Below are 16,317 nucleotides of genomic sequence, written 5' to 3'. Positions count from 1 at the left end.
ACATTTTTAAGTGCTGATACACAAACAACAAATATTTCTATTTTGTAGGTTCTGACTCGGCGGAACATTACGACCGAATCCGGTGTCTCTTCTGTTCTCTCTAATATGACAAAAGAATGTCGGAAAGGTTTTACATCTGAGGTACTTTCCATGCTTGCAGATCATGACAAGATTGAAGCAGAAGAACTTGAGAGAAATCTCCGTTCTCAAGATGATACTTCAAACTTGTTACCAGGAAGGCAAAGCGGAGCCAAGGAATGGCGAATATCAAGATCTGAATTGGGTTCTCATGAAAATAATTCTTTAAGTTGTTCTTCATGCCCAGTCCGTACATGTGTGGATGAGCATGTTAGTAGAATTTACAATGCCTTTTATCCTCTCTTGTCTCAGTTTGTTGACAATGGTCTTTCCAACCATGAAACTGTTGAAGTCCTCAACGTGGCTAAAAGGCTTCTGGTGGATCTTAGCAAAAGATCTTTCAGAGTGAGGAGAACTTCCATAACTTCCGATTCCAAGGAATCACAAATTTTTGTGCATAAACTGATGCCATCGGTAGATAGGTTACTTGCTGCTCTTTCCTTGAAGACTGTGTTGGAGGCGGATGGGAGGGTGAACATTTGTCTGGCTGGTGATCCTGTTAAAACCTCTATTGCTTTACCTGTTGCATTGGATGCACTTGATGATGTCATTGAAAATCTTAATAGTGACAACTTTGGTCAAAATTCTCTCACTTTACCACTTCTGAAGTTAAATCGAATATCTTCTGGTCTAGTCCTTGCAAGTGGTGAAGAGCTTCCTTTTGGAATTGTAAGCAGCATATAACAAGTAATTGTGTTAGTTCATTATTTTTTGTGTTTAACTAAAGAGTGGTTGAGATATTTTTCAAAACTCTGATGGTTATCGTAAATTTCAGGTCACATCTGCATTCGATGGTATTCGGAAGTCTAAATGGGAAGAACCCAATGGCTCAAAAGGTATTACTCGAAATATGCTTTCCAGGCCAGAATTACAACCTGCAGAAGATAAATGAAGTTAGAAATTAAAAAGACTAAAACAATGATCTGTTTCTAAACAGGGAAAAAAATGATTCATTTTTATACAAGAATTGTAATGAGTGATCCTTATTTTCTGATGGTACTTACTGAACTTCCCCCATCTTTTCCTTTGTTGGCTTTCCTCCTACCGGTATTTTTAATTTCGCACCATCACATCCAATAGGAGGGGAGGTAGTGCATGATTTAAGTCAAAATCTGTTCTTAGTCCAACTGTAGTAACTAGCAGGCAGGTGTTGGAAACTTGAGTTGCATGGTAAGGAAAAAAAAGTAACGTACCAAGTACCTTAATCTCTTATGTAACAATCGTACTTATAGAGGATATGACTTTTAATCGATTTAACCAAGTTAAAAATATATATATATATTGTCGCATATATGCCAGGTGCACTGTTGTGATACTGCTCTAATTGCATCAAAATTTCTTTATGGTGTTGAAAAGTATTGTTAATTTTATCGAAAATTACAATACTTCACTTCATCCAGCTTCTTGGAAAAAAAATGGCACTATGAAGACTGTCTGATTTGCAATGGGAGTGACCTTACTTAGGATATGGGTTTAGCAGAAACTTCAACGATTGAGAGATTAACAAGGTGGAATCTCTCCTTGAGCTCCTAAATTTGAACCTTATTGAGGGGACTTAGGAAGAAAAAAGAGAGGAACGAAAAAAAAGGATAAGAGGTTCTCTGTTCGTTCGTTTTATAAAGCGTTATTGCCTTCTTTCGAGTTAGTCTTCCCATAGTCGTCCATTTGGTCTCCTTTAATTCTGTCCAAGGTGGCATTCTTCGTCTGGTTAGCATCTCTTGGGAAAATTCTAACTTTGGACAATCTAATTAATTGAGTGGTGCAAATTCCAAACTTTTGTTTTCTTTGTAAGAACAATGGTGAGTTTTGGTGTCACATTTTGATTCATTTCTAATATTTGGGCTCACTTTCTTTCCCTTTTTCATTTGTATTGGGTATTTCCCAATTCTGTTTTGTCTCTCTTTGTTGGGTGGGCTAGCAATGTTTTCTCTAGCAGAAAAAGACATCTATGAGCCATTCATCCATTTGCATTGTGTTGGGGCAGTTTGTAAAGAGAGGAACAGGAGAGTGTTCTAGGGAGAAGAAAATTTGCACCTCAAGAAGTGACTCTGCAGATATTGGGATTACTATTATACTGGAGAAAACTTTCAAAGGCTTCGAAGGAGTCTTCTTTGAGGACTTCGTGTTCAAATGGGATGAGTTGTGCTATTTGTAATCTTGTTAGGGTTTCGTTTGTCTAGTGGTTTGTTGCTTCTGTAGTTTGTTGTTTTGTATGATTTTTTCCCTTTCTTTTCTTTCTTAGGGGGGTCACCTCGTCCTCCCATTTCCCTTCTTTGTTATTAATAAATTTATACTTAATCAAAAAAAAAAAAAAAATCAGTGATTTTGAGGGAAAAAATTCAGTATAAGGTATTGGGCTTGCCTGGATAGCAGTTCTCTATCTTTAATGTTATGGTTTGGAGTTAATTCAGCGATGCTTTTCACTTATGACGGGAAGATTTAAATATGTAGAAAATTAGCAAAACATGAGAAAAGATGCAGGCATTCCATGATATATCAAATTTAGATTGATATTGTGAATGAGCTTGGGGAGCTGGGCACTTCATAACAGCATTCGGTTGTTTGCATTCATTTTTCAAGGATGCAGACAAGCTTGCCAATATTTTTTCTCTGAGATGAGGATTACATCTCCATTTATTATGCGTTTATGCCGAAGTCATTTCTTTCAAGAATGACACCTCTATCTTTTGTTTTCTCAAGTCTCAGGTTCTTGGCACATTATGGTGCCAATATAAGCCACCGAACTTTGGGTTAGTCAGCCCTTTATTCCCCAGTTATCTTCTCTACCTTCAACCTACACCCTCAAAAGAAAAAAAATAACACAAAGCACACATGATTCAGCACACATGTTGAATGTTTTATTGTTTGCACAACTGTGTTAGTAATCAGATTTAATCATATAGGTTGCTGGATAACATACAAAGTAATGGATGGCCAGATGCATGATCTTGAGGCGTATGAATTGATGTCAGCCAATGATGCTCCAGAGAGAGATCCACTGAATTGGTATGATGTAGAATATATAAGCATGGATTTTGATTCCAATGTGAATATAAATATTAATTATGCAAATATAGGTAGATAATTTTATTTTGAGCTGTTAATTCTGTGAAAGTTAACACTGTTCTTACCGTAAACTTATGTCTTGTGTACCGTCTTAATCCATGGAAATGATCTTTTGTAGACCTGCAACAATCATATTCATTCTTCTGCTTGAAATTTAGTTGCTACTGCATATCATTATTGTGGATGCAAAAATCCTGATTTATCCCTCCACAATTATGGCCTAAGCTAACCATTAACTCATGAAATTATTAATATGCTAGATCAGAAGAGAATATCCTCAATTCATTTGCATGTATACGTTTTTATACGTAGATAATCTGGACAGAATTATGTATCTGTATCAGATTGATATAATGATCAACAAAAGGGATTTATTAGGTTGAGTAGAATTGATTAAACAAGAATAGGAACACAGACAGAGAGAGATGTGTCTGTCTCAGGTTGATGTAGTACCCCAGGAAGCATGGACTTGCCAGCACAACTGTACTACTATGAGTGTTGCAAGATATATTGTGATAATGAGAACGCATACGAACACACATGAATCCTATGGCCCCGTGTTGTGATTGATGGCTTGGATCAGTTGGTTCTTGATCACCAAGAGTTGTTGTTTATGACATCAAAACCAAGCATCATTCTAGGACTTATTATCATCATGTAATTTGTATTGTATACAAGGAATATAAATCCATGAGTTGTATACGCTTGGGGGTATTTTAGACATTATACCCATCAAAAAGTTGGTTTTGGGGGAGTACCAAGGGTTGAAAGATGCTTGATCATAGGTTGCCTACAGAAAAAAAAGGGAGTGGGGGGTAAGAAAAGAAAAGAAAAAGGAATGAAAGTGCATCTTAGGAAGTAGAGTACCTCTGCTTTAGTTGATCATGGTCACCCTAGCTCTAACTACTAGCATAACTTCCCTTTAAGCTCTATAGAGCAATGTTCTATGGATGAGAAGCTAATCAATCCTCATATATTGAGATGAATGGATAGTTAATTTTTAGTGTCTTGTATGCTATTATCCATATGTTTCAAATGAGTAAATTTAAGGCAACATGGAGACAAAAGGGAGTATGAACTTCCACCATTTGTATCTAGTAGATTTGGATTTTCCAGAAAGGTAGTTCCGGCTTTCTTTTGTGGATCTTTTGTATATTTCACTCCGTAAAATCAAATGCTATAATACCTGGATTTTTGGACAATCAAATTTATGTATTTCAGGGTTGTTAAGGGAAGCAATGACGGGGGCTCCAGTTGGTACATTTTGGATCAACAAACTTCCCAGATTTTTGAAAAACGTTTCCAGCGTAAAACATTTAAGATTGGGTTGGTGGGTCACCCATCAAACGCATTCAGGTAACATCTACAGATCTACTCAAACCAAACCATATGGTCTTTCATATTCTTACTATTGTCCAGGATTGAACTGTAAACAATTGACAGGTTCAGGTTTCTGTCTGCTCGAGATGTTCAAGCAACGTCACGATTGCAAATAGGTAGCATTGACCTCTATGCAAAACCCAGTTAACATTTTTTTTTTCATTTACACCTAACATTAAAATAATTTTTCAGTGCTTCAAGTTATTATTCGCTGCCACTGAAAAATTGGTTTCATATTGGTACAGTAATGAGTTTGCTGAATAGATGCTGAGTCATTTGTAAGAGGGGTTTGATAACTCTTTCACTCTGTTTTTAACTGACCTAGCTGAAGCTATAAATACTAAAAACTAGAATTATGAAAATTTTATGAAGGATCAGGAGAGTTTAAGTAACATTATGCCTTACATTGCCAATTTTATCTGCCCCATTTCCAAATTGATAAAACATGTGTTACCTGGATACTTCAGCAGTAGGTTCCCTATTCATGACAAACACTTCAATTTTAAATACACACTATGCTAAAACCTCGAATGTGACCTCCAATTGACATTCATCTTGACTTAGAAGTTAAATCTTTCAAATTCTACATTGGATGGAGAATCATGAACCAGGTCCTAGCTCTGGGGCATAGAGGGGGTGATGATGATTACCTTCTTAGTGGTCCTAATTCAGAACTAGACTGACTAGTGATCTGAACAAATATGAATATTTAATAATAAATCTTTATTTGTTCATTTCATTACAAGTTAGTCCTTGCACAAGCAGTAATTATTTCCAAGTCGCGATTACTTGTTATTTCACGAGTTGCCCGTTATGTCTGGAATTCTGTATCAATCCATTAGGGCGAAAATATATCAAATAACTCAGATACTATTCTCTTGCAAATGTCTTGAAGTCCATAAATGTGCTGACCTTTCCAGAGGATTTAGATACTTGCAACATACTCAGTCATACATAATATTTATTGCAAAATTCGCAGGGACCAAATCAAGGGGTACCCTATCTTTGGTTCTACTAAAAAAATCAAATGATTCCCATAACTAGTCAACCTAAGTATAGTCATCATCATAACTAGTCAACAACATAACTTTCGTGAAAACTAGGAAAAAATAGCCAAAAAGGGGTTCACTAAAAGAAATGGGCGATTAATTGGTTTATCAGGCAAACAATAATACTTTTCAGAAATCGAAAATTTTGTAAATAAATTTCCAAATATTTATAAAAATTGCCAAATGTTTTCCTATCATGCCACTCAATTTTTATTTTTCGCATATCCCTTTGTAAGATAGTTTCCCAATTTGTTGTTTTTTCTTTTTTTTTTTGAAATTTTATTGAATTCATTCATTAATATAAAAGAAATTGTAGATAACCATGCACTACTATGTGGTAAACCAAAATATGACAGTAAATAGAAATTATCGAATATTATCTTGCATCAATTTAAATATTTGATTACATTCCTGACACTGACATTTTCCTCTCTCTCTCTCTCTCTCTCAAATTAGCATCTTTTTATTATTCTTTTTCCCCCTTTTTTGGCATTTAAACTCAAAAAATGGTGTAGTTTTGGTCATGATGGGACCAGACTCCAAAGAAATCTAGATAATGCCAGGGGATATTTGCCAAAAACCGAAATGCATGAGAAATACAACAAAAACTAGAACGATGTTGTTCAACTTCTAATAAAACTAGATCCTCTTACCTTCTTCACATTTTGGTTAATCATCATCTCCCTCACCCGATTGGCATCATCCCACTTCCCATTCAAAGCATACAAATCAGATATTAGAGCATAAACCCCTCCATTTTCTGGCTTCACCAACTTCAAAACATGTTCGATAACTTTCTCTGCCATATCAAATTGCTTATGCACCTTACATGCCGCCAAGAGGGAGCTCCACACTACTACATTAGGCTCAAGTTTCATTGTCTTGATGAGCTCATAAGCATCTTCTAACCGCCCCGCCTTACCTAACAAATCAACCATGCACCCATAATGTTGTATTCTAGGCTCCAACCTGTACTCTTCAATCATGTTGTTAAAAAAGTTTAGGCCCTCGTCGACCAAACCAGTATGAGTACATGCACTGAGAATCCCTGTGAAGGTGATCTCATTAGGTCTGATTCCTTCTTCTTTCATCTTCTTAAACATAAATAGTGCTCTCTCCCCATATCCATATTGAGCCAATCCACAAATCATAGCACTCCAAGAAATCACATTCCTCTCCTTCATCCTATGGAATATCTGAAATGCATTCTTTAACATTCCACACTTTGTGTACATGTCAACTAGAACTGTCCCGAGCTCCACATTTAATTCCCACCCATTCTTCTCCGTAAAACCATGTATCGATTTACCCACCAACAATCCAAGAGAACCCATATGGGTGCAGCCCGATAAGATTGATATTAAGGTTACCTCGTCAGGTTTCAATGACTCATTCACCATCATTTCTTGGAAGAGTGTTAGTCCTCGGTCCCAATTTCTATTACACATATACCCGGCGATCATGGCGGACCACGAAGCGAGGTTCTTAATGGGCATGTTTTCGAAGAGTGAACGTGCTCTCTCGATATTCCCAAACTTTGAATACCCAGTAATCATTGTGTTCCATGTGACGGTGTTTCTGTTGGGCATTTCATCAAACAGGAGACGAGAATCATTGAAAGAAGTGAAGATATAGGCATAAAGAAGTGAGGTGGTTACATAGACGTGAGAGGTGAATCCAATTTTGAAGAGATGGGCATGAAGGTGGCGGATGAGAGCGAGGTTGTGTAGATGGGTACATGATTTTAGTGTGAAAAGTATAGCGTAGCTATTGAAAGGGATTCCTTGGTTTTGCATTTGTGTGTAGAGGTGTAAGGCTTGTTGAGGAGAAGCAGCTTTTCTTATGGCTGAAGCCCATGAATTGAGGTTTTTTGTTAACCAAACAAGTTGATGGGTAGTGTGTGTTAGTGGGCGGGAGAAGATAACTAGCATGGCTTATGCATGTATTTGTGCTTACTAAGTAGTAAATCATGTAGAATACATCGTGCAGAGTGGGTCCAACTCCTGTCTCTTGCTCTCTCTCATACACACTATGGGCATTTGAGGATAGCTGCCATCCCTTAGAGTTGCATCTCATATCAGAGTCACCATCCAGAACGATGTCCCATTCCTATAACAACATACGGTGTCTACGAGACTGCATTTTTATTGGATATTATTGGAAAGAATCCTATGATCCGAAGTATAAATCAAATAAGAACACAAGAATCTCACACGATACAAGATATGCGTGGTTCAGTTAAAGCTTCGACCTACGTCCACGGACGATTTCACTATGATAATCAAAGAAGAATTAGGTTAAAATATTTCTCTGCCTTTCATATATTTCTCACCCTCTTTAAGTTTTCATCTCTTAACCTTTATATATTTAGGATTACAAAGAGGTTAAACAGGTTGGATCCAAATTCAAACTAAATGGGCCCAATATTTTGTTCGGGGGCGAATTAAACGGGTCATGCACGTCGTTAACAAATCATTAACAGATCCGAGTTACATCAACAACAACTTTCCATATACAATAATAGAAGACATAACACATTAGATGTGTGCCATGTAGGAAACAGCTTGATTAGGGGCCAATGTGCCATGTAGACACCATTCCTTCCACACACACACATATGTCATACTTTACATTACACTTCTAACATATTCTTAAGAGCATCTCTAGCCATCTGTGGCCTCCAAATTGGCATCTTCTTCAAAATTGAAGAAGATGCTCACCTTTCAAACCCATTTGAACTCCAACCAACATCTTCTCTAAAATATTATTCATTCATTTGAAAAGGTTGAATAAAAGGGACAAAAATAGTATTTAAAACATGTTTCATAAAAAAAGAATGTCAAAAATGACATTTATGAAAAAGGGTGAGTAGTGAGTTAGAGAGGATTTTCAAAAATTCTCCAGATCTCTATATTTGAAGACGTGAACAGTGAGATAGAGACAGTTTTTCTAAATAGAGACCAGTTTGAGTTATGTTTGGATATCTCCTCTATATTTAAAGTTTTAGAGACTTGTTGGAGATGTTCTAACAAAAAAATTTTCACGAAGTATCTCTTTATATATATTTAATTTTTTGCATAATTGAACCTGAAATTTCATTACGACACAGATGAGTAAAAATCAAGAGCTCTAATTCAAAATTTTCGTCTACCGTGCAGAATTGCCAATACACTTGACTCTTCATTGTTTCCGATAGGAAAGATTAATCAATCAAAAAAAAGATGGTGAGGGGACCAAATTGAAACTAAATGAGTCCCTATTCTTAGAATATTTGTCCTCTCCAGTTGCCTTTTCATCTTTATACTTATAGAGTGCGCTTTTGTTTTCATCTTTAGTTTGTTTTGATCCAACCTATGTGTATGATCATGGATCGATGTGATAAAAAAAAAAAAAGATTTGGTGATTTAGACATGTCCCTTTGTTTTTGGTGACAATGACATACCCCTTGACTTTGGTCTTCTCTTTTATACTAATGAAAACTGACCTTAAATCCCCTATCTTTAACCTCTAACAAAAAACCTTGATTTCTCTCTAAAAATTTTTTTGTCGTCTTCAAGCTCTTCGGCTCTTAAATTATTTTTAATCTACTACTTGATAGAGGTGAAGGCAGGGGTTTTCGAAGCCATGGTATTGCCCTCAACACTCCCAAAAGTTTATCAACTTATTTAAGTTGGCAACTTCTATTCAACCTTGTTGTTACTTAATCATTTTCAGCCTCTTTTTAACCCTTCAAGAAAACCCGTGATTTTCTCATAAAAATCTTAATCGTTTTTACCTCTTTTTTTTCATTATTGTCTATTTCTCCAAAAGAATCCAATCTTGTTCTTGAGGTTTGAAGGCTAAAGTAGATAAAATTTTAAGGTTGAAGATAAGGTAACAAGTTTTACCAAAGAGGTTGAAATATCATTGGGTCAGTCACATTTTTGAAATATTAATCAAAAGGTTCGTAATTCCATTTAGGCATTTGTTTGTTTTTACCAAAATGGGTATCTGCTTCCAGATTTTAAACTGAATTTATCTTTATATTTTCTTCTTTTTTTTCTTCTAAATTAACTCAAATGAGTTGATTTTGCAATAAACGCACTCATTTAGCTGACTTTACCTTTATGACCTTATTTTTGATCTGAAATAAACCCAAACTATAGTTCTGATTTTCATAATTTTGTGAAGAAAAATATGTATGTCTTTTATTTGAGGCTCACGAAAAGGCTAAAAAGGTAAAATCACAAATATGACATACAATGAGTAATTTATAATTTGGGTACAAGTAAATAAATACAAAAATGGATATATTACTCTTTTATTAAATATTTTTTAGGGTAAATTACAGACCTGTAGTTTTGCATAATTTCATTTTGACCCTCTGATGTTTTGATAATTGCGCTTACCTCCCCTTTCACTAACAGGTTAAAATTCAGATGTTATTTTACTATTTTATCCTCTTATTTTATATGATTTTTAATGAAAAAATAAGTTTTAAAACAAAATTTAAAATGCCCTTGTGTAAGAATTCATTGAACCCATTTTTTCAAAAGCTTATTTTTATTTATAAAAGGGAATAATATATTAAAAAGGGCAAAATGGTCTTTATAAAGAGAATCTAACTGTGAGCAAATCTCTTAGACAACTATAAGGGAGGTAAGTGTAATTATCGAAACATTAGAGGGTCAAAATGAAATTACACCAAACTACAGGGGGGCAAAGAGTAATTTACTCTATTTTTTATAATATAATATGGCTGGACTTGGCCTCATACACGACAATTTTGATGCTCTACCCAGTATTAGTCCATTTAACAACCACCCCATGTGATAAGGATATAAAACTCATAAGAATCAATAAACCTAATCGTCATTGTTTCTTTAATTAAGAGAGCTGCTATTGCCACACCAACTTTTACTAATGCCACACCAATTCCTATGTAAATCATCAAAGAATTGTACACATTTGGTGTGGTGTGGTGTTAATAAAAGTTGGCATGGAAATAGTAATTATCTTTAATTAATATAGATTAGGATATCGGCTTATATATTAAGGAATTTTTAGTAATATCACCCAGTGAAATTAGAGTTTTCCCCAATAAAAAGCAAGATTAGGCTTACCCCTTGACATAAAGTCAATACAGTAATTTTCTATTTTAATCAAATTTTGATTTAGTAATTTGAAATTTTTGAAGAATATTTTGAATAAATATACAATTTAATCATTTATTCATCATAAGTCAACATTGCCAACTTTTTCCCAAGGGTAAATCTAATCTTTATATTTTTCAGTGTATAACCCTAATATCACCAATTTTGCAAAGGATAGTAATTAAGTATTCATCTTAATATTGCATACTTTATCAAGTATATGTAGGATTGCAACTTGGGCGGGTAAGGGATCAACCAACGTCCAACCCAAACTTGACAAACACCAACATGCACCGTTGCCCAACCTGACCTCGGGCTTGAAATGCTCAATCCGAACCTTATCCAAGTCGGATTAATACATTCCTAATTAATGCTAGATAATTTAGTGTTGGTAAGGGTTTATATAAAAATAAGTGGTATGTACAAGAACTTAAAATTTACAATTATTTTTTCTAAAAATGTGTTTTAAAAGTTTATATACATAAAAATATAAGCAAATTTAAAAAGAGAAAAAAATAAAATAAAATAAACTAAAATGATCAATTTATTATTATTAATAATCACAACTTTCAAGAAAAGAAAAATATTTAAAGTTGTTATATAATTATTGTATGACAATATAAAATTATACTTAAAGCAAAGCATTAATAACAAAGATTGTTAATTTATCTAATGAAAATAATCACGCATTAATTTAGATATATAAATAAACAAAAACATACATATTGAAATATAAATTATGAGTGTGAATGAAACAAAGATAAGAAATATTTTTAAATTATTATCATATCAAATTCGGGTTGGCTGATACATATGCATACGCCCAACCCGATTTGAGTTGGGTACTTTTTGTTTTTTGCTTTTTTTTTTTTTCTTTGTTTTCCGAACTTGAGGCCAAACCCAGGCTAACTATGCCCATACATGACCCGAGGTCTAGTTCAACCAAGTGGGTTCAGGTTTTGCTCACCCAAGTTGCAACTCTAAATATATGATACGAGAAAGGGTAGAACATAAGTATTATTTATAATTTCTACCTCAAGATTGAAATAACTCTCCCTAGATCTAACTTTTTGAATTTCCTTACAAACTCTCCCTTTACCAACCCATTACTCTTTTAAGCCTTGCTTGGCATGAATGCAAATGATTTGATGGAATCTAATTTATAGATGCTCGATTATATTTGTATTTATTTATTTATTTATTTTTGCATTGCAAATTATTTGCATCAATCTCTTAATTCATAAATTTCAACAAATAGTTTGCAACACAAAAAGAATTGCAAATCATTTCTAGTGAAAATCTATTATATTTGCAAATGATTTGCATGGTACCAAACATAACCGTAATGACAAAATTTAACCTTCTTTTACAACCATTGAATAGAAATTACAAAAGAGTCGTCCTTGAGTAACCTCAAGCTGGAATCTGATATCGTACTTTTTTACATGAAAGTGGATAGGAAGCATAGATGTTTTTTCATACACTTTCACGTCAAGAATTGCGTAATGAGATTCCAGCCTGAGGTCACTTCAGCATTATTCATTATAAAATGATGATTATTGGGTGAAATGTTATTGGACATAAAATGTCCAGCACCATTTATTTATTGATTATTTTAAACATAAAAGTACCATCAATTTTTTTTACTTGATTCCATATAATTATTCTATTTATATTATAAATCTGAAAATCAAGATAGAATTTCTTGCCTTTTCTTTTTTTGTCTTTATTTTCTTTTTTTTACACCACTGAGTTTTAAAATAACGCAAAAGAGGCCAAGAATGTTATATTAATTTTACCATTTTAAATATTAGAAATATATTCTCTTAAGAAATATATTATTTTTAAAATATTTTCTGTAATTTTTTTTATTAGATAAAAACCTAATAATGAAAAAATAGTAGGAAACCTACCATACTTTTTTTTTTTTTTTTAACTTTTAATATGCACATGGAACGTTCTTGATGGTAATAAGTACTTTTTGTGTCCAATATAATTTGCTAAAATAATTATTTGTATATTTTATCTATAAAGAAATTGTACCTCACCCATTGGAAATGAAGGGTAGATATTTTCTGTCCAACATCATTTGATAATATAATTTTTTTTTTAATGAATGAAGAACACTAATAGAAGACCTTGGCCTTGGCCATTAAAAATTGATCGTTATATTAAAAAGAGAATTTTATCAAGAACCTCCTTGCTGCATTTTTTATATAAAAAAAAAGACCCTTAGAGTTCTAAGAATTTCAATCGAATTTTATTTTATCAAGTTTGTTACTCAAGAAATCTTAGAGTAGGACTCACATCATTTTAAGAGGTCAAATACCTATAATACACTCATTTCTTTAAATCAAATAACTATCATATTCTCTCACTTTCAAAATCATGAATCAAGTCCAAATATACATAGGGTCAGGATCCCTTGACTCATGAAAAAAAAAAACACATGATCTTAACCATTTAAACGCAAAATCCAATGGTTGAGATTTATTACCAGGATAAGTATCTCCAAGATTTGTATTCTCAGGATACACATAAATCTCAAGTAATTGATTTGTATCTAAACGGTTGGGGTCATTGTTTTCTCATGATTCATTCTTCATGAGTCTACATGTATATATATATATAGGGGTGGCGTTCGAAGGCCCTAAAGGGAGCCAAACATTGTGTCAAACATTTTTTCAATGTATGGTTTAGGAGTTTCGGAACGGGCTGTTTTTTTTTTATGAGGATGATCTCTATGATGAAGAGATCATCTTCACAAAAAATCAGCCCATTTTGAAACTTTTAACCTTATCAAAAGTGGTTTATAAAAATTGAACGGTCCACGATTCTTCAACTTATAAACTAGGGTTAGAAGTTTCGGAATGAGCTGATTTTTAGTGAGGTTGATCTCTTCATTGTAGAGATCATCCTCACAAAAAATCAGTCCATTCCAAAATATATACCCCTATTTTGAAAAATGTTTGGCTCTCTTTAAAGCCTATGAGCTGATTTTTTTTTTGTGAGGATGGTCTCTATGATGAAAAGATTATCTTCACGAAAAATCAATTAATTCATAAACTTGTAAACCTAATTTACAAGTTGAAAACGTGTGACCATCCAATTTTTATAAATTACTTTTGATAGGGTTAAAAGTTTCAGAACGGGCTGATTTTTTGAGAGGATGATCTTCTCATCATAGAGATCATCCTCACAAAAATCAGCCAATTCTGAAATTTCTAACCCATGTTTTGAAAAATGTTTGACTCTCTTTAAGGCCTCTGAATGCCACCCTATATATCTATATATATGGTGACGTTTGGAGGCCCTAAAGAGAGCCAAACATTTTTTCAATGTATGGGTTAGGAGTTTCGAAACAGGTTGATTTTAGGTGAGGATTATCTATTGATGAGGAGATCATCTTCACCAAAAATCAGCCCGTTCTGAAACTTCTAGACCTATCAAAAGTGGTTTACAAAAATCGAATGGTCCACGATTCTTCAACTTGTAAACTATGGATAGAAGTTTGGGAATGAGCTGATTTTTGGTGAGGATAATCTCTTCACCATAGAGATCATCCTCACAAAAAATCAGCCCATTCTGAAACTTCTAACCCCTACTTTCAAAAATGTTTGGCTCTCTTTAAGGCCTCTGAACGCTTTCCTATACCAACTGTCACAGCCGTGTTCTTTTGAAGCAATGTCCCGCAGTGTAAGGGGGTGCTAATTAACAAACAAGCCTGTAAAAATGATCTTACATCACAAACATAGCAAACAAACAAGATAACGAGGCAAAATCCAGAGGTAACTTTGTTGATGTAATATTGACACACAGTGTAATATGTTACAAAAGTAAATAGGTGTATTATAAGTAACTGATGATTTATGACACGCGGGACTCTACATAGCTTGGCGCGAGGGCTTGAAGTCAACGTGAGTATATATAGGGAAGTGTTCGAAGGCCCTAAAGAGAGTCAAACATTATGCCAAACATTTTTGAAAATAGGGGTTAGAAGATTGGAATGAGCTGATTTTTTGTGAGGATGATCTTTATGATGAAGAGATCATCCTCACCAAAAATCAACTCATTCCAAAACTTCTATCTTTAGTTTACAAGTTGAAGAATCGTGGACTGTTCGATTTTTGTAAATCACTTTTGATAGGACTAGAAGTTTCAAAATAGGCTGGTTTTTTGCGAGGATGATCCCCTTATCATAGAGATCATCCTCACAAAATATCAGCCCATTCTGAAACCTCTAACCCATAAATCTTTTCTTGTGTATCCCGAGGTAAATGATCTATAGTTCTGTGATGGAGGCATATGTGAAGGGTCAGATTATCATGACTCTTTATTTAATAACGGTGTCGGAGAGCGATTGGAATCTCATTCAACCTTTAAATTATTACTCATACAAAGCAACTTTGTTGGACATATTAGTGGGTTATGTATATTATGGCATTGTTTTAAAGTCTAAACTTGATTATTCACTTGAACACTTCATCTGCACTATTTTCTTCGTCATTGAAAAGTTGACACTTTTTTTCCTATAATTAAACTCAATTTGATTCCTAAACACCCTTCGCTTCCTGATTTGGGACGTCGTTTTAACTTAACGAGAAGTACAATTCAATTTTCTTAGTTAAAACAATGGGTTATTGATTTGTTCAAGCTTCAAATTTTAATTTTATAAGTTACATTTTATTCTTAATCTCAAACATATTGGAGTAAAAAATAATAATAAATAAAAGTTCTACAATTGAAAAGGAGTCGAAAGAGACTCAAAGGTGTGGCATTTCTTTTTTTTTTTTCGCTTGGAAATCATTTTAAGCACACTTACAAGAAAAATACCATTGAAAGAGATTATATCTTAGCAAAACAAGAAGAAAGTGACAGATAATGAATTAAGGGTGTTTTACTAAAAGGTAGAGCATTCTGCCAATATTACTGGCCCAACTACACTTTGAAATATTTGTTAAAAGGGCCATATATACCTTATGGGTATTTATTTATTACCAAATTAGGTATCTGCTTATAGAGATAAAACTGAATTTACCTTTATCCTTCTTTTTTTTTTCTTTGCAAAATCATCAAAATAAGCTGATCTTTCAAAAAGGGATCCATTTAGCTGAATTTACTTTTATACATTATTTTCAGCCTGAAATAAATCCTAAAGCCTGAATATAATTCTGGATTTTTTGTAACTTTGTTGAAAGGAGGAATTACTATTTCGTGAGCTGAAAATGAGTTATTTACAATTCCGGCTCAGTGTTCATTTTAATGACCAAAACGTGAATATTCACATTTTCGTTAAAAAAGAAAATCAAAACAAAGTGACTATTTTGCAGGTTTAAAATGAAATTGTCACTTTAAACTTGCAAAATAGTCACTTTAAAAAACACCAAATTCGTTATTGTTCATGTTTTGGTAATTAAAATGAGCAGTGAGCTGGAATTGTAATTCGTCAAAAGTTTATCACTTTTTCGTAAATATCTCTTGTAAAAATGCATGGTCTTTCGTTTGAGGTTCACAAAAGGGTAAGGAAAATGTAAAATAACGAATGTGACATA

General features: G+C 33.6%; 1 protein-coding gene and 1 pseudogene across 2 annotated transcripts in view; one reads left to right on the top strand and one right to left on the bottom strand.

The window, feature by feature from the left end:
- The window catches only part of PNG1 (peptide-N-glycanase 1), a 29,824-nt gene extending 24,865 nt beyond the window's left edge, over positions 1–4,959 (top strand). The window contains exons 13-18 of one of the 2 annotated variants that reach the window (XM_086443145.1): positions 49–141; positions 391–807; positions 914–974; positions 3,042–3,144; positions 4,426–4,560; positions 4,648–4,959. In XM_086443145.1, coding sequence (XP_086299271.1) covers positions 49–141; positions 391–807; positions 914–974; positions 3,042–3,144; positions 4,426–4,560; positions 4,648–4,732 — 894 coding nt within the window. In that variant the 3' untranslated portion in view covers positions 4,733–4,959. Of the gene's footprint in view, positions 1–48; positions 808–913; positions 975–3,041; positions 3,145–4,425; positions 4,561–4,647 lie in introns of both variants that reach the window. The other variant, XM_086443136.1, reaches the window with a different exon arrangement.
- A 986-nt stretch (positions 4,960–5,945) lies between these two features.
- LOC147410990 (pentatricopeptide repeat-containing protein At5g66520 pseudogene) lies at positions 5,946–7,958 on the bottom strand (annotated as a pseudogene).
- Between the last annotated feature and the right edge of the window lie 8,359 nt (positions 7,959–16,317).

The sequence above is a fragment of the Akebia trifoliata genome, chromosome 1 (assembly GCF_017979445.1).
Source record: "Akebia trifoliata isolate Shusen 1 chromosome 1, ASM1797944v1, whole genome shotgun sequence".
In the NCBI taxonomy this organism is placed as follows: Eukaryota; Viridiplantae; Streptophyta; class Magnoliopsida; order Ranunculales; family Lardizabalaceae; genus Akebia; species Akebia trifoliata.
The sequence above is the reverse complement of the archived record's forward strand: the minus strand, read 5'-3'. Positions and strand labels throughout refer to the sequence as shown.